General features: G+C 42.2%; 1 protein-coding gene across 1 annotated transcript in view; it reads right to left on the bottom strand.

Annotated features, from left to right (window-relative positions):
• rerea (arginine-glutamic acid dipeptide (RE) repeats a) overlaps window positions 1-19,649 on the bottom strand; it is a gene marked incomplete at its 5' end in the record, with an annotated part of 70,628 nt that overhangs the window by 20,359 nt on the left and 30,620 nt on the right. Inside the window, 7 exons of the mRNA XM_079226719.1 lie at window positions 5,597-5,695; window positions 6,405-6,504; window positions 7,605-7,729; window positions 8,552-8,600; window positions 13,176-13,280; window positions 14,832-14,928; window positions 16,480-16,585. Coding sequence (XP_079082845.1) covers window positions 5,597-5,695; window positions 6,405-6,504; window positions 7,605-7,729; window positions 8,552-8,600; window positions 13,176-13,280; window positions 14,832-14,928; window positions 16,480-16,585 — 681 coding nt within the window. The remainder of the gene's footprint in view (window positions 1-5,596; window positions 5,696-6,404; window positions 6,505-7,604; window positions 7,730-8,551; window positions 8,601-13,175; window positions 13,281-14,831; window positions 14,929-16,479; window positions 16,586-19,649) is intronic.

Genomic DNA, 19,649 nt, shown 5'->3' with positions numbered 1-19,649 from the left:
CTCTGCACATCGGCTCCAGTTTAAGGCTCCATTTCAGCTGCCTGGGCTCACTGCTCTCCAGCCCAGCTAATAAATCATCCGCCAATCTGCTCCATGAATCGCTCTGCCCCTGCTCCGATTGCTCCAGCCCTCCGTTGCTAGGCAACACAGCGGTGGAGGAGGGGTTGCGAGTGCGAGAGCAAGCAAGGCCGAGAGAGAGAGAGAGAGAGAGAGAGCGAGAGCGAGAGAGCGAGAGAGAGAGAGGAGGAGAAGGGGGGGGGGGGGGGGGGGTTTGGTGGAAGGGCTACTAAATTGCCATCCGCTGTGCAGAAACAACAGGCTTCTCTCCCCGAGTGCGTTTCAGAGAACTGGCGCTTTTCACCCGCCCTAAGTTTCCTTTTGGAGACTAACAGAGCACTATTGTGAGGCCGGAGAGGAGACATATAAAGGGAGGAGGAGAACGAGAACAAATTATTCAATAGGCCATTGTTGTGTGTGCGCACTTCTTGCTTGAGACTCGATTGTTGAGAGTTGTAAAACTGGTTGAGATAATGCAGACATGTGCACAAAGATGGTATCATGATGACCAACACACATGGAACATAATTCCTGCTAAATGTCATCCCATGACAACACTGACGCAAGACTGTCCAACAGCAAACAAAGACACTCTCACTCAATATGGAGTCATTATACTTGACTTGTTGTTAAAAGCTGACCTTTTAAAGCCTGCAGTGTATAAACTCCGAGGGCCGAGGACAATCAGCCGGCGACCCAAAACCAAAGGGAAAAAAACACTGCTGTCTGCTATGAAATATCAGCTAGTAATAAGATTGGCCACGGGGTGCAGAGAGGAAATCACAACACGCTTGAAGAAGAGAGGGGGAGACCGCAGTGACAGACACGATATACCCACATCCTCTTTGCACTGACACTATACATATAGACACAAATCTATGTTTAGAAAAATGTATGTCGACGTCAAAGGAGACATGTGCTTCGATAAGAAATCTTTCTTTCAAAAAACAAAAGAGAAAATACTTTCTACTAGAAGTAGAAAGATCTTCTGCCAACTTTGCCTTCTCAAAGTAACGTCCTCTGCTGCCTTTCTTTCGCTTGCACCGACACAAAAGGTGACAGGAAATTCCAGCACATACCCATCCTGCTATTTAGTTACTAAACAACCCTAAAAAGCTTTGCTGGCACTGAACCATGCGGGTGGTAGAATAAACTGTTGACACTAAATCTTTACTGTTGCAGATAGAGCTCCCTCTGCAGACGAGAACAGCTGAAGTCAAGCTCGCTCATCTAACTTTAATATAATCTGCCGCCTGCAGCAGGGGCTGCGAGGCGACATGTTGTGTTTCATCCGCCTGCGGTGCTTTTGGTTGAGCCATGTGTCTTCGGCCCGTAGGCTTTTGTTCGACCACTGGGGGGCCGCTACTCCTGCCTCTGCCACGTCCTCCTCCCTCCCCCTCCACCTCTGTGCTGTCGGCCTCCTGCTCCAGTCATCCATCAGCTGAAGACACAGTCGGAGATAAGCCTCGGCACAGTGCAGCTGGCTGAGGAATAGATCAGCCGCCCACAGCCGCCATAGATCAGCCGCTCTGTCTCTGACATGGCGACACACAGCACGACTGCTGCTGATTTGTATTGTTTATATGGCACCTCCTGTTGGCCGATGCATTATTAGCACCACTTATTTACAATCGTGAATGACAGCAGCTTCATGAAGGGAGACAATTTCATTATATTGAGTTTGCGAGTGCAAGAATGCTTTGATGGCCCTCCCCCTTCTGCAGGTAGGGAAGGTACAGACGACGCAACGCAGGATATTTAAATGAATAATTTATAGAATAAAATATATGTATTTGACACTCCTGAGAGGCAAATTATATCTTGAGATGGCTTTAGGTGGGACAACCAATGCATCTGAGGCTCTGTGATAATTTAAGGTTTAATATTCACATGAGATACACTATGTAATGTATTTGTTGTGTGTGTATATATAAAAAACATATATATACATATATATATATATATGTATATATATATATGTATATATGTATACATATATATATATATATATATATATGTATATATGTATGTATATATATATATATATATATATATATATATATATATATGTGTATATATATATATATATATGTATACATACATACATATGTATATATATATATATATATATATACACATATTTATATGTATGTATGTATGTATGTATGTATGTATGTATGTATGTATATATATATATATATATATATATATACATATACATATACATATATATATATATGCACACACATTTGTGGTAATTTCATTATTTTATTTTGTATTCTTTTATCACAGTTTATTAATTAACTGAACACAATACATGTATTATTATTATCATAATTATTACTTTCAAGTTGATTTTAGGTGGGGGAGGGAGGCTTGGGTGGGAGAAGAGGGTGACAAGAGAGGGCTTTGATGGGTAGGAAACGGCGTATCTTTAAAACAATTATAATTCTGACATTCATAATTCTGTCATAAATCTGGTGGATGGTTGGGGTTAAAATGACATCTGTGTATATAAAAAAAACATTTTAGAATTATACAATAAATACAAAATAATGGGGTTTTCATAGAAAAGTACAAAAAACAATATGTAACAATAGTGATGCTTTTTGGGTTTCCGATGCCGTCTGTTCAACTGATGATCACATTATCAATATTAACTGACCATTTTAAGGATTCTACAATCTTTGATCCACTACATTATTTAATAACGTGAAACATGTGCAAGCATTTTAACCCACCACATGCATCATAGAGTCTGTCTGCAGTGGTCAGCTGTAGCACAGGAGTCACCTAAATGTTTTAATTTACAATCTGTAAGAGGATTCTATTGGGATCTAATAAGTTGATAATCATATCCCTTCAGCTAATTGTGCTTTCATGCTGTTCAACAAGTGGTTATTTAGATAGGAGAACCTCTCAGTGTTGTAATATTATTGCAATAACAAGGCATCAGTGGAGAAACACTGAATGTCAACAAAAAGAAACAAACTGCATGCTTTTCACTTGAAGTGCTTATTGTTCCCGTTTTCAAAGAGTTTATTTTTGCCGCTGAGACCATCGCACAAAGGATGGGAAGCGAGTGGGCAGCAAACACTGGGTTTGCTTCTGATAAAACACACATGGAAAAGTGTTGAGCTGGGATTGCATCCCAGACTTCCAAAAAACAGAAGACTATTCCACTTCTGTCTGTCCTTAATAACAGATTGCATTCCCCTTTTCTCTGTGATTAAATTAACCACCGCTCTACCTCAACAGCTGCAAGGAAGGGAAACACCACAGTGGATGTTTCTGCTGAAATATTGGTTTTATATTTAATTAATTTCAGAACATTTGATTTTTGGTGTAAGCTATAGTTATCCCTTTACTGATGCATAGAACAGTCTGGGTGGTGCTCACATCAAGGTGGTGGAGTTTATATTTCTTAAAGTTGTAAGGATAATCTCACAGTAAGACATTGTTCAGGGGTTGACCGTCACACATCTCACTGAAGTGAAATGATTTTCTGTGCCAGCGAGAAGACGATACAATTGAAACAAACACTCCTTCGCATCACAGTAATGAAATGTCTTACGAATGGTGTGGGAGATGTGTGGGGACAAATTATAAATGTTTTTCTATAGTTAGGGAGTTGAACTGAGGCTCAGGATTATGTTCCTTATGGCAGCAGCTGCAAACAGAGAGAAAACAGGTGGAGCAAGAGAAGTCAAAGGGGGGAGGGGAGGGTGACAAGTGACCCTGCAGACAGGCTGATTCTGTCATTTCAGCGGCCGCCGCTGTCACTTTTATTCACATCTCTAAAGGAATGCAGGGCCGGGGTGAAAAAAGAGCAGGCAGGAATAATGAAGCTTGTTCTGGAGGGGATGAGAGGGAAGAGAAGAGGCAGAGGAAGGGGCGATAAATAAATGAAGAGCAGCAGGGCTGGTTTCTGTGAGTGAGTCAAGGTTGGAGCTAGAGTTACACCTGTCCCTCAAGGCTGCAGCGCTGAAAAGACACAACTGGTGATCTGATCACCGGGAGCTGTCCTTGGCCGGCCAGAGTCAAGCTGCCGCTTCTCCAGGCCGTGGACACTGTGGGGCAGGTGGAGCACCCACGCCTGGTGACCGCCTCCACTCACAGACACAAAACACACCCATGACTCCATGACAGCTCCTTCAGTTACACAATGCTGTCTGAACATGACGAAACTGCTCTGTGAGAGTGACCCAGGTTACTGAATTAATTAAATAGGGTCAGGACTGAGCAATAATTCAATGTTATCGACTTTAAGTGAAATATTATGGTAATAATATAATCATCGATGGTAACGTTAGATATAGCGTTATGAGATTTTTCCACATATCATTATGGTCACTCAGAATATATTAGGGTAAATCTTCACAGATGAATAACACTGCAAAGCAACATTTCTCTCATTAAAAAGAGCCAAAAGGGAATTTCTGAACTGATTCCTTAATTGTCTGAATGAGTCATTTACAGCTCCTACTGTTGCACCCCTACCGTGCTCCTTTGACTAGTGGTCTTTGTTACACCTGCTGTGGTAGTGTGAAGCTGTAAAGCCTCCCATCAACGCGCCCGGTACCCACCCTGGTCATAATCACACAGCAGTAAAACTTAGCGCCAGCAAGCGTACGTTAAATGAAGGCGAACTCATAACTCGTTCACAAAAGGATGGCTGACTTAATTTGTTGTGATTCGCTGCAGTCCTGCCGTGAGCTCTGGCCTTATTCAAATGTGCCCATCATGTTCAATTACAAGACAAATACACCCGTTCACTTCCAGTGGATTCGAGTGTCTGGATTCAAAGCTCATCAAAAGACTGCCGAGCTTGAGCATTACAAAACAATATCAAAGTGGGAAAACAGAGGAGGAAAAACTAACGGAGAATTTTAGTGGTGGAAGCCTTGTGTTTCCCTAAGATCTTCAGTCAGATCAGTTAGTTGTGTTATCTTTAAAAGGGAGTGTGTGCACAAACATGTAGAGCAGTGTCATCAATCGAGGCAAAAGCCGCAGCTCTTGGTTGTTTTGACACGGTGTTATCCAGCCCTTTTATTCCTCCTTCCTACCTGTTCATGCTGTGCTGTTTGATCAGGGAAAAGGGCTGCCATTTTCTAATTCTAGCCATTCAACAGCTGCGGTGAAATTCACATCTAAATTCAAATGGAGGCTAACATTACCAGCCCTCAATCTTTTTCCCTTTGCAGACTTCCACACTCAGGATTCATTCTGTGGGTGATAAACAGGATGCAGCTGCTCTTGGCCCTCGGAGGAGCTGGAAACTGACGAGTGTTTTTACTGATGTCTTGTGAGACTGGGCCAAGAGCCCTGTTTTAACTCTCTCAACAGCTCCCTCTAAAGACACAAACCAAGCTTTGACAGACAGCAGCTACCCACACAATAAATATCAATATCAAGCAAACTCTTTAATATCCTTAATTAACAAAACTCTATTTGTTCAAATTGTATCTTTTAAATAATATTTTTTCAAGCAGGATATCTTCGTTAATGCATTGCCAAATTAAAAGTACTGTGCGCTTACCACTTCATCCTCAGACCAGCACTTCTCTATCAGTTTGGGTACAGGCTTCTTCACCAGACGCTGGAGAGCTTTTCCTGCATCATAGCTGCTCTCGTGAAGCTGAGGACAAATCACAACAAAATGTCAGCTTTTAATTCTAATATATACAGTAATTAAATTAACATTTACTAAGATGCCAACTTTTTTGGCAGTGACACAAGAGGGACATTTTCCCATTTTTATTGAGCTGATTTGTATGACAAAACAGATTTTACATCGAAGAGTGGCTGAACCTTTTACTAAAGATGTTTAGAGCATCAGAGGAAATTCTGTGCAAAGACACCGAGAACCCGCCTAGAAACAAACAAAACAGTGACAAAGGCAATCGCCGTGCAGCTTTAAGCCCTATGTCACATTCAATTGGGTGAAACAGGCAGCGCAGGAGCTCTTCCTCTGAGAATAAACAAGCATTACTCATTGGAATTGCAAATAGAGAGGAAGGTCGAGAGACAATGACCTGCCCGCTATGTTAATATCCCAGTTTATAGAGTCGGAATATAAATGCCCTGTTTATGATGATTCTAATCTCTTTCTTGTGCTTGATTCCTCAGTATTCATTGTCAACGTGACAGACAAATCTCTCATTACGCCTAATGCATTGTAAACCTCTGAGGGTGGGTTTGCAACAGGGGGGCTACTCGACTGGCTCAGGGGCCGAATCCACTGCCCATCACCGCAGAGCTGCACCCGAGCTCAAATACCAGAAAAGAAACACTGAGACTCCACTATGACTTGGTTTTAGCGTTAGACTTGTTGCATGGCTACTTACAGTGTTAAGTGCGTTTAAAGTAGTGTCGTCTCGAGAGGCTGCTAAACACCCGTCTTCTGTTGAGCCTCCGTCGCACATCCCTGCAAAGGCAGCCATGCTCCTGTGGACACAACACATATGAAAGCATTAAAACATATACATGATTTCAGAGCTGATTTTATATCCCTTAACTGACTTTAAATGTAGGTTTTTAGTTTTTTTTTTTTTTTTACTTTAAATCATGTCTCACAGACATTTTAGAAATGAAATAGATATGTTATGTGTCTATAAGCAGGGTCACCTCAGCTGATTTTGTGGCAAGAAATTACAAATGGCATAATTAAATAGACAGATGACAAAAAATATATACTATTAATAATACTAACTACGAATAAACAGGGCTAAAGGGCAAAATTGTCAATGCTTCCATACCTTTAAAAAGCATATTTGGTATTCCCTGCTTTTATGTATATTTATACGCACACATTAGTGGTGCAACGGATCATAAAACTCACGGTTGGGATCGTAACGCGGATCAGAGTCACAGATCAGATCACAGATCAGATCACAGATTGGATCAGCACAAAAAAAGGGGAGCAAATATAACATTTAGAGATCCCTGATTACTTTTTTTGTCGCCGATACTAATTGCGATCATTGATGATCCATATTGGCAGATACAGATCCCTTTGTTGTTTAGTTATAACAGCTGCCCTACAAGGCTTCAGACCATAACACATTCTAAATGTTGTACTTTTCCTTTGTGATAAGAATTTTGTACATATTATTTTCATCATAAAAACATAATTTAAATGATAAGCAAATAAAAGATTGTATTTTTATGCCACTGTTACTAGCTCAATTTCAACACGGATTGTTTTTTTCCAATGTAACATTATCAGAGATCGGCAACTAGAAAAGCAGAAATGCTGATTGCATATTTAAACTGAATATAGGCTGATTACGATAGTCAGTAAAACATAATTTCACACTGTCGTATTAAAGTTAAACTGTAATTATACCCCTCTGGTCCTGTAGATGTGTTTATTTTCACTGAAAATAAGTCTTTAAACTACGCGTTGATCAATACAGCGAGGGTTTGGGGTTACATAATTTTTAAGTAACTATCTTTAACCTCATCGGTGATAGTTTTTCCTTGAACTTGTAGGCAAGACCTTGCAGCCCTGCCAGATCTGAACTCCTGTCTCTCTGTGGGCTCACCTTGCGGCTCTGAGGTACATGAGAAGATCACAGTCATTGACCCCTGGCATCCAGACCAGCTCCTCGTTCTCGGTCACGGCGTGGCCACCAGGAGAAGGGAAAGGCTGCAGCTCAGGGAGCTTGGCCTAATTAGGTCCAGGGAGAAGGAGAGGGACAGATGGTGTCAGACTACAAATAGCAAGCAAGCTTGAACAAAATATCAGCTTTCAACCCCCTGTCATCGACTTTTCACTGAGTGGCGGGGTGGGGACAGCGGGGACAAGTTACAGCCACAATGATTGAATATCTTAAAACAACACACTGAACTGCAGTACTATGGTGACTTTCTTTTTTTACACAGATGGAACTGATCCTCCCCGTTACCATAAATAACTTACTTTATGTACAGTTATTACACAAAGCTACAGGACAGTTTCACGACCGCTCGTCATGCAAACTTAATGCAAATGTTTATGTAAATTGCACATGTCCAGTTTAAAAGGACCTTGATGCCAGTGTCATATATTCTATACTGGCATCACCACCTGATACAATTGCCGTTTTATTTTTGTTTTAACATTTAGACAAAGTTTCAGATGCGCTACGTTTAACACTATTATTCGTCTGGTGGGAACAGCACTGCAGCGAAAACAAAACTGGCATGTTATTATCAACTGCTTTATATGTTTTGTGGGAGAAATTGTGGTAAAGCTGAATGGCAAGACGTTACTATTATGCTCCCACATCGTCAATGACATGTGCTACTTTTAAATCAGACTAAATGGCTTCTAGGAGATAAGAGAAGAGTTGTTTGATTTTTGGCTAATTTGTAATAAAATCCTCACATCCAAGCAATTTTGTAACAAAGAGGTTGCATGCTGTTCCCAACGTGGAAGAAAAACTCTAACAGACACCAAAGAAATCTCTCAAGTCCACAGCTGGGTGATGTGTGCTGTACAATGACTTACTTGGTGACTGGGTCCCACTCGGATTTCCCCTTGTGTGCTGTTTAGTCGCCTGAGAAGGGACATAGAGCAGATTGAAACAAAATATTTACTCGGAAACATTTCAAAGCTAGCTGAAGGAACTCTGTTGGAGTTGTACCTGTTGAGTCGGCTAAACAACTGAACACAAACTACAAAGTCACAACTGGGTATCAGGACTGACTGAAGCATCAAAGGAAAATGTCAGAAACTAACAATACATGACCTGGCCAAGATCAAGTACAGAGCGAGTGGACATGGGCTGCATAGTTGCTATTGTGGAAGTCTGCACAGATGTGAGAGGAACGTACACAATGTTTTATTCTGAGAAGCAAATAAAGATTTCAGGAGAAAATTATTGGGTTGACTGCTCCTGCACAGCGAGCTGAGCTGAGCACATTTACAGGTCTGATATTGTGGATGCAGCAATAAAACAGAATCCCCTAAAAGGAGGAGGAGGTGGGGGGAGCTGGCTCTTGATATGCAGGGAGCGCGCCTCTCAAACGGCTGCTGGTACAAATGCTGGTAGCCATAGCAACTGCAATTTAATAATAGTGTTCCGATTCTCCAGCTGCAGTGGATTAAAGAAAATGACAAGATGTTCCTTTTGAAAAGCCATTCCCTCTGTTGCCTAGGTAACAGCGCCAATTTTCATAGAGGCGAGCGCAGGGCGGCCCAGAATCTGTCAGCGTGATTTGCACCCGGAGAAGCTCGCACTCCATCACGGAGACCTGGCGGAAACCCGAGAGGCCAGAACCCTGTGGTCTCTTTACAGCCATCCAACCACAAAACACTACGGCGGCTACATATTTGACTCCGCGCTCCCCTTCTTAAGCAGACCTCCACCTCCTCGCAGACGTTAGAGAGCGATTAGAGGAGTAATCCATACTCTTATGAACTGTGGCTGACAAAAGCATTGGCACAGACGATGTCAGCACAGGCCAAAAAACTGAACTTCAGCTGCAGTAAAGGACCCCAGGCCTGCCGGGATCGTCTGCTGCTCCAAATATTTCCTTTCATTTTGTTACAAACAGTCTCAGCAGATAAAACACACTAAATGTAAAGCAACCAGAATTTGGCCGACAAACCCACAGCGATGAGTAGCGCTGATAAAGATAAAATATAGTAGTTTCCTGCGTCATCAGCACTTCAAATTAGAAGTCTTAAGGTTCGATAACAATTTCATAACATTTCGTAGTTCAAGCAGTGACTTGCGCCATTATTACACTAAAAGTTTTGAAATCGCTATTAATAGTGGTATCGCAGAACTAGTAATAACTAACTAGTTCTTTGGATTTATTAGAGATGAAAGAATTATGAAACACAGAAATACAAACCCTGTTTTTTTTTTACAAACAAAGAATGTCTTATTGCATGTCCTTATACTTAACTATACATTGTATGTCTACAGTGTTGAATGCTTGTAACAAATTCATGTCTGCATGTCGTCTGCCAATTTAAACCGAATGTGAATCTGGTTTGTGTTCCTTCTAAGAAAAAGTTGTACAAATGTGTTCCTGACCATGTGCAGTCGGCCAGGTCTGTTTGGCAGGAGGCTGTAAGGATGACAAACGAGGACCTGTGCACCAGAATAAGAACAGCGACTGAGGACAGCCGTGTTTTACTCAGGCAAATCCTGAGAGCACACGGTCAACATTCAGATGGAACACTACACAGGTCCTGAGAGGAGAGGCAGAATACAGATGTATCGCAGCAGGAAGCTGCAAGGAGTTTCCATTATGACTGCAGGTATACTTGTACAGAAACAGACAACAGAAAGTACAAACACACGTGATACAAATATATATATATATATATATATATATATATATATATATATATATATATATATATATATATATATAGCCGTTTAAGTAATATTATGTGTTTTTGCTGAACATGATCAGCAAAAATACCAATGTTCATGCATTACAGACAAATATGGAAAAAGAAATGACTCAGAACCTAGTGTTTAAATTGTCTGACTCCTAATGTAGATATGAAAGGTAAACATCAAGCATTACTTTACAGCTATAATAATGCTTATTTTTCTCCCTCTAATAAGCTGCACAAAGCCTGTTGCCGAGCACAATAAACAACGTAAAACATGCCCAGTTGTTTCATACAACAAGTTCAGATCTAACTCTTGGAACAATTACAGGCTTACTTATTAAAACCCAAACAACAACAACAACAACGTGAAAGTCTGGTCAACGTTGTGTGCAATCAAGGATAGCCCCGCCCCCTCCATCAATTCCAGCCAATCACGGCGCGAGTCTGTGGCACACTGACATAATTGCCGCACAGCTAAAACAGACCCAACTTGATGGTATTTAACTAGCATGACGAGCAGCGTGTACACGTCCCAGCTGGTCGGAGCGAAGTTGATTGAGCTGTTGTGTGCAGAGCAGCACGGCTACGTGCGCCATGTCGTCCCGGTTGTAAACAGGAGCTGTAAAATGGAGCCATGTTAGCGTTAGCCTCCACGGGTCGTCTCACCGTCATATAAGTGTGCTACGTGCACATGTATTTGCCTGATACTAGCGGCTGCAGCGCATGCAACGCATGTATCTGGACCCTGAAGGCACCACACACATAAGGGAGCGATGCAACGGCGTTTCCATTGTTGCAGCGCGAAGGCGTAACGGTATGTGTTCAGCGGTGACAGACTGCATGCTCAACGGCACCCGAGCCCCACTTCTCCTCACACAAGATCGTGCTGCCCCACACAAACACAGCCGGTTAGCAGTAACGGGGGACGCGGGAAGCCCGCAAACATCACACGGTAGGAATGCGACTCGTGAAAACGAGACAACGCTCGCGCAGCAACCGAGGAACGGCATGAGAAAGCACGAGAATATGATCGCAGACCTACCTCCGGGGACTAAACAAATCGTCCATTTCTGACATCGAGCCCTAAGGTTGGGCGGTGTCACTGTGTGTATAATGCTCGTTGGAATTAACTCTCCTCTCCCACCTATTTCTAGGTGCTCAAAATGGAGAAGCACGCATTCGCTCCGGAGAGGTGTTCACTGAGCTTGTGCTGTGACCTCAGCCTGCACGTACAGCGTCGCGAGCTCGGCTCGCTCCTCTATAGACGCTACTGAGCATGTGCTGCGACCTCACACGCGTACAGACGCGTGCACGCGCGCGGAGGCAGACAGGCACGCATGCAGGATACGGAATTCATCTCTCCTCGTATGTCTGCGCCATAATAAACAAGAGTGAAATTGCAAGGCTGCAGACAGCCCGCTCAGAATACCAAACGAGGGGAGGAGGGAGGGAGCGGAAGACTGAACAGGGCCCTGAAGGAGGGGGTTCCCAACCGGCAACCCTCGGTGCCAATAACAAGGACAGCCGTCACTGCAAACATGTGAGACACTCCAAACACCAAGAGTGGATACATATCACAAAACACTAACTTGGCTCGCGCACCTAAATTAATTCAGCGGGTCATCCTGTACAATAAACCAACCAGCACGTCTTTTAGACAATTTCGTTTTTTCCTTTTGGAAATATTGGTGTAAACTATGTACAACATAAATGATACAAAAGTAAATAATTACATATAAATGAGTTGAAATGTTTAAATATTCAGATTAAGATGTGCATTGAGATTTACTATTCTCTTCCAGCACAACAAACAACAATGCACTCAAATGTTCTCTCATATACCTTTTGTATTCAAACTAAATATCTGCTGGTGTGTACACTCCCCATCAGTCACTCTTCAGAGTTCATGACACATATTGATCATTTCACCAGCTTGCACAATACCAGGGTCCCTAAAATGAGTCAGCTAAACAAAATTCTGTCACCATTCATTTTAATTCACACCTGTGATTTTTATTCTGTAACGAGTCCCGATGTCTTCTGTGAAAAGGTCTTTCGTCATAGTCAAACAAGACTTAAAATACCATTGATTTAAGATTAAAAAAAATATTTCCTATTTAATCCTAATGATAACATTAAAAAAAGGTTTAAATTAGACATGCAATTTAAAAAATATCAACAAAAGCCCCATCAATTAGAAAGCCATGGGGGTTTCCCGGCTCATTCCCCATAATTTCCCCTTATTAGGACCATTCTTTGTGCACTGACGATACCGACGGCCGTAATGAGCAGAAAGCGTTATTAGATACAAAACTGTCCAAAGACAAAAGCAGAACATATATCTTTTTGCAATTAAATAAAGATCTGAAACAACTAGCAAGTAAGTCAATTGGTCAGATAATTAATATTGTCTTTGATTATGCTATTTTGATAATTAGTAATTTAAGTCATTAATTAAATAATAATGTATTACAGCTTTTCAACCGCAAGCTGCTCTTCTTTGTCTTGTGTGATAGTAACTGAATAGTTGCAGGTTTTGGATTGTTGATCGAAAAAAACAAGGACATTTCCAGACATCATTTTGGGCTTTAGAAATTGTAATGGCCATTTTCTGACAGTTTTTAAAGAGAAAAAATGATCAATGAAGAATAATTGTTGGTTTGCAGCCCCATTTGAACAAAAATTGTGTTAGAGATTCGACCCAGCATCTATGACCTGTGTGAGGATTGAGAAGGAGACACTTTCCATGGAATTGACTTGACAGAAAGCTCCTCACCTGGTCTCGGGGTTATATCCGAGGATATAGAAAAAGGAGTCGATGCGGGCTTTGAACTCCCTGGCAGCAAAAATGTCGGAGAAATGGGAAATGTTGCATTTCCCCCTGTGAGAGAGAAGAGAGGCTTTATTAGACAAAAACAACTACATGACAAAATGATAGCCGAGAAGGAGCAGACGTGGGCCTAATTAGAGGCTGTGGGGGCGTTCGCCTATCGGAGGTGACAAATACGGCAGCAGGTATATAGCGCCTGTCGGTGCCGGCTGACTTTGCGGTGAGACATCAAGCCGAGCTACTGAACCCATAAACACCAGCTGAACATGTCAGTCCTGCCTGGTCTGCTGCAGCTAAGGCGAGGGAGTCGACCCTGCAGAAATCTAGACAGGAATTCAACCCGTCACCTTCCTCCCTCCCGACACGATTACCCCCCAACGAGCCGAGAGTCTGACCACATCTTGATACCATTTCCTGTTTCCAGCAACCTGGTGTCTGGCTCTATCTAAATAACAGATACCCCTGACATATGGCTGCCTCATAGAGAAACAGTATCTTCCTCCCTCTGAAAAGATTAAAGGGCACTAAGCAGGGCTGTCTTCGGAGCGCTGCGGCATTACGGCATCCCACTGGAATTCCCTCCCGTTTATCTAAAGCCTGGAAAATAAGTCAAATCAAAGGGTGCTGTGTGTAGGAGAAGTTGCAGCTAATTTGCCCTGAAATCAGTGGTTTCTGGGACACTGTGCGGCTCACAGATGGTTTTGGTTAAAGAAAAGGGGAAGTGCGAGAGGCGGTCAGACAGGAATGAATAAAGAGGCAGAGGCAAGGATAAAGAATGAAAACAGAATAACTAATTTCAGACCAAGAAAATTCTTACGCCTGTATTCCTTTCTCCCCACATCAAGCATGGAGAAAGCGACTGGCATCAGTTTTCCTCTCGAGGCTCATGCTCTGACAGATGTGTGTATGTGGGAGTTAATGAAGAGCCATTTCAATCAGTGTTTTTATGTAAAGCAGCTTGATGCACGTATCTCATTTATGGCTTTGCATCTTTGCACACCTGGATTATTCATACAGCACCTGCTCACAGCATTAGAGCAAGGTATAGCAATGCAACAATTGCTGGGATTTCTTTTATGTTCCTTTTGTGGACAGCGAATATAAACATAGCAGTTATGTAGAACTATTACTATTTTGTTGCCACTGCTCAGAAAAATACACATATATTGTAGTAAAGACTCCTGAATCTGGATCACAGCAGGCGAGTATTTTACAACAGTGTTGCATCAACTGAAACACAGATGGCAAATGTCATTAATCTGTTTGAGTCTAAAAGAAGCCTTTAATGACAGGATTGTTTGTATGATAGCACAAAACTGGTGACAGTAAAATATGATTTACATGAAATAGAATATGGATTACTTTAACTGACAGCAAGTTTCCATATGTTTTCCAAATGGAACAAAATTAAAACTTCAGATAAATATGGAATTATCATGCCCAGAGCACCACACATAAAAGTTGTAATGGAGGCACTGTGCACTGCAATCGCAGCAGCCGAGATGTTCCTGGATATTTCGGGGTGGACATGTTCTACCATCGATAAGATTAGAAAGCTCCCAGTGTGTGTGTGTGCATGTAGATATGTTCGTGTTTGTTTACCTGAGAGCAGCAGCATGATACGTGTCCACATAGTCGGAGATGAAGAGTTCTCGACTTCTGACCACTGGGTCTGTGATGACCAGCTCCCGGCCAGAGTCTGGAGGAAGAAAAACACGATGGCACTGAATACATATCCACATGATATATAATGCTAAAGACAACCCAACTCATTCATCTATGACAAAGAGGGAACAGATAGAGTAGCTGGAGTATTTTAACTCTCTAATGGAAATCATGACCTAATGTTCAGTTCTCAAGTGAAATGATCCTTTCGTTGTTGACAAAGTACTTTATTTGTGGCGTGCTGTGGTCACTGCCACACACCTTGTGACATCAATTCTAATAATCCTGAATCCCTGCTGCAAGGACGGACTGCAGACAGGAGCATTGTGCTGCAATTATGCCGTTTCTGGTTGATAACCTCCACGGCAAACTAAAATAAAGCCTTCCCCGTGACACAAGCGATACTTTGATTAATGTAGAAAAAGAAAACAGCATCATGCCCTATTTCTCTAGTTATAACTGTGACTGCATTTGTTCTCTGGTTACACAGCTGTTTTACACATTATATACACATATGTTGAGTTGACGGCCATAAGGGGAACAGAATCTAATGAGAAATGCTAACTGCCAACAGGATTCATCAACGTGTGTGTGTGTGTGTGTGTAAAAACCTATTTCTCAATACTGAGTTTGAAGAGAAGCATTCTTAAGAGGAACACATACCTTTGAAGACCAAATACAAAACGAACATGAAACTGCAAGTATCTGTACATTAACAAACTGTTCATAGCAAGAACACTGAGTGCTTTCTGTCCTGCAGCAAAGTAAAACATCAAACACTGTCAAGTCAACACTTTTGGGAAAATAGTTTATGTAAGAATCAGAGGAGGTTTGATATAATTAACCAAACTGAGAAGAAGCTCACTCTCTTCAGAGATGTATATGTACAACTTTGTGATGGCTTTATTAATTAAGAATCTGAAGAAGAAAAACAAGAAAAAAATGTAATAAAATTATTTAATTTTAAGAAATTGAATTTACATTTCTCAATTTAATATGAATGAAGAACAATACAATATAGTGGTACGTTGCTCAGCATAGCCTTTGTTTTTTTAAATCCAATTACTTACTCATCAATAAGTCATATATTATATATAAGTCAGTGTTGAATCATATTTTCCTCCATGAGATTTCCTGCTCGTCATCAGGATTTGATATTCAGCTGCTAAAAAAAGTGACAGTGCTTATGTTCCCGTAGATGTGTATGTGTTAGAGTGTGATGAGTCCACACTGACACCGATGGTGTTGAGAGAGTGCTCAAAGGCCACATGACACTGTGGGTTATTAACACTTGACAGTGCTGCTGTCTGGCTTGAAGGAGTGTTACCCAGGGAACAGCGCGGAGCCGCGGGATTGGCTCGGCTGGCTCGGACATTGGCTTCTGGTTTCTGTTTGTAATGCAATTCACAGCTAACCCTTATATCCACCCCCCAACATTCTGGAGAGATGAGGCAGGTGTGTGTGTGTGTGTGTGTGTGTGTGTGTGTGTGTGTGTGTGTGTGTGTGTGTGTGTGCGCGCGCGCGCGCGCGCACTGGATACACGCACATGTATGGATGTGTTTCAACGAACAAAAGGCAGTCTCACCGTTCTCATTGTTGCGATCCTGTACCAGGTGCTGGTAGACAGAGTCGGGCACCTCCGACTGGCGGTAGTACCATTTCACATTCATCAGCAGATGGTCCCGTTTACTCTGCAACACAGGGAGACACAGAGCGAGTGAGCATGAGACAAAGGATGATCCCACTCTAAGATAAACAGACATAATTTTTGTTTGATTGCAACGTCACAAACTGGCCTCTTGGCAAACAGTGATGCTGTGCAGGCGCACTGTTTATGACTCACGCAGGCTGATGCCAGAAAGCACACAGAGAATCCAAGTCAATTAAAAAGGGATTGCAGAGCATTTAGAGCTTTAATAAAGTAAACAGTAGGATGGCCGTTGCTGGAGGAAGTGTGGAGAGAGGAACCATGAGGGGGCAATGGATGAGTGTTCAATCCTCTGCCTTCTCATCACTTAATGAAAATACTTTAATGCTAAAAAAAAAAAATCATAATAAATACTATTACGGCTTTAAAAGTTTACTCATGAACAGGCTACAGTTCTTTCTGGTGCTTTGGGGCTTAATACTCTTTAAGTGCTGCCACCCACTGGGCTTCTGAAAAAGTGCAAGTCAGCAAAGGCTTGTTATCCCTTAGATGACCAGCAAGTGGCAGCACTGAGGTGAGAAGAGAGCTTTTCCAGGGCCAGTTAATGAAAACACAGAAGAGGGAAAAGTGGGGGGATGGAAGAAAAATGGTAGAAACTGAGGCCAACGCTGAGGTGAGAGATGAAAAGGGCAAACTAGTGTTTTCATTTCATGTTATAAAATATTTATTGTGGCTTCACATAAGCCCAACTGACCGTCACAGTGGTTTGAAAGAACATTAGAGAGACTGCTGGGCTGGTTGCCGGACTGCGACACTATCCCAGCCATTTTTATTAGGAGCTCTGCTACGCTGCACTGCACTAACCGACTGAGACACCTGCACCACCACTGACACCATCCGCAGGAGTAAAGGAGAAATGAGCATATGGAAAAAGAAAAATGGAAGAGGGGGGAAATGTCTACGGTAATCTAAGACAGACAGTTTAACTTCCGCTCTTTCCAGGCTCTTAACTGTATCTGTGTGTGCAGGAACATGAGGTCAGAGTTAAGATATTTAAAGCCTTTAGAGTACATTGTTCGGTTGTGTCACTGGGGAGGAGGCTGAGCACACGCAGCCAAGCAAATCATCACCTCCCTAAACCCTCAAGCCCACCTCTGGTTTTCCCATTCTCTCCATTCCTTCTTACTCTCTCCCTCCCTCCATCTTTCTCATTCCAACCCTTCCACTCCACAATCTTTGTTTTTTTCTTCCCCTCATTCCTGCTTTTCTCCAACCTTGAGCCGGGAGGAGGAATGACTGAGTAAGTGAGCCCGGACGTGTTAAACAGCAGCTGGCACACAGTCAGTCAGCTGCATGTACTGCTCTGGATGATTGTGTGAGTATACACGTCACATCACATCACACAAACACACACACTTTGCTTGTAATTCAACAGAGAGCCATACTTATGCACGGAGATACAGACCCCCGAGCACGTAGACCTAGACATACCGTGTGTGAAGAAATGTATGCAATGACATCATGCACCCCCCCCCCCCCCGGCAGTTAACCCACCCATCCCAACCTCTTGTCTATCCAGTGGACACACACACACACACACACTGTACACACACTGTTGCCTTCGAGACTAACAGACTACCTGCCACATCAGAACAAGTAGTTATCTGCTGCATGTACATAATTAATACTTTAAGGAGACTGTAAACGCTACCATTTAATTTTCTGCCTGTAAAACCCAGAAATCAAAAGGATTTCAGCGAGCTGGAACATTGGGTGTGATGCATACAGAAAAGCACAAGCAGGCAGAGAGACGCAGACACACATAGGTTTTTACACAGTATTCATGAGCCGGCATTATTTTAAACCAACCAAACGATCCAAAGCACAAAGTGAACGTTACTTCAGCTATCATCAGTATCCTCGTCAACACAAAGTAGCTGTCGCTCTCCGAGCAGATTGCTGTTTAGAAGCTCACCGCGGCGTTAAGCCCTCTCAGGCAAAAGAGGGAGGGAGATGGAGAGAAAGACAGAGTGCAACATATGGAGCACGTAGTGGGAGTGAAGCATAGCTTTCAATTATCAAAATTCTATAAACATACGGAGTGGAAAAATGAGTAGATAACAAGGAAAAACGAAAAGGAATGATAGACTGCTCAGACTCGCAATACAAACTCCTAGTTGTATTGCTGTTCTATTATTTTTCTCCTGCCATAGAAAATAACAGAGAGAACATATAGGAGGAACCACAATGCTGAATTGATTAGAGACATTCCACGCTGCCTGTAGAGAGCCGAGTCCCGCACAATGTCAGCCATCTTTGTCTGTCCTGCCAGAGGCTAAACATGGCCCTGCCCTCCCTCCTCCTGGGCCCTAAACCCTGGGAATGTTGCTCACTGCGTAGAGGCCAAAAGACTTACTAACCCACTACTGAGGGAAAGAAATTAAACAAGAGGATAAAAAAAGATATCGTGCAAAAAAGCAGCGCAAAAGACACATAGGGGAGGGGGGTGAGGATAGAGAAAGGGTTGGATTAAGGTAGGAGGAGCAAGACCTTCTCATTTCCTCAGACTTAAAATTACAACTATCCTCCTCCTGCTTTACTGAAACCCCCAGGGTACAAGGCTACCCCTTTATTCACCGAGGAGATATAAATCTGAGAGTCATGCTTTGGGGCTGAGCACAATGGCACCCCTCCTCCCTCCAGTAGCTCAGCCTAGCCTGTGGCATTCTTGGGTACATTCATCAGACAGGGGCTGGATTATAGGAGGAAAACATTATAAGATTGTAAAGAAACATTTCTTTCTTGGTGTCTGGTTTGACAGTTACTGTCAGACAGCACACCACAAAGGTTGTCCAGATATGTTTTGACGCATGCTACTTAAGTTTCAATTTCCTATGAACTGGTTTCTTTTCCTATCCGTCTTTTGTCCACACTGTCTACTTTTTATATACCAAATTGTTTTTATAATCCCTTTTCATTAAACTTATTTTGCTGTCTTTTTGAAGCACTTTTTAACATTGACTTTTGTCTTTTTTTAAATATAAATACAGATAATTAGTACCATTGTAGAATTAATCCAAACTATATCACATTTAGTAAAAAACAAC

This window comes from Taurulus bubalis (assembly GCF_910589615.1).
Source record: "Taurulus bubalis genome assembly, chromosome: 11".
NCBI classification, from domain to species: Eukaryota; Metazoa; Chordata; class Actinopteri; order Perciformes; family Cottidae; genus Taurulus; species Taurulus bubalis.
The sequence above is the reverse complement of the archived record's forward strand: the minus strand, read 5'-3'. Positions and strand labels throughout refer to the sequence as shown.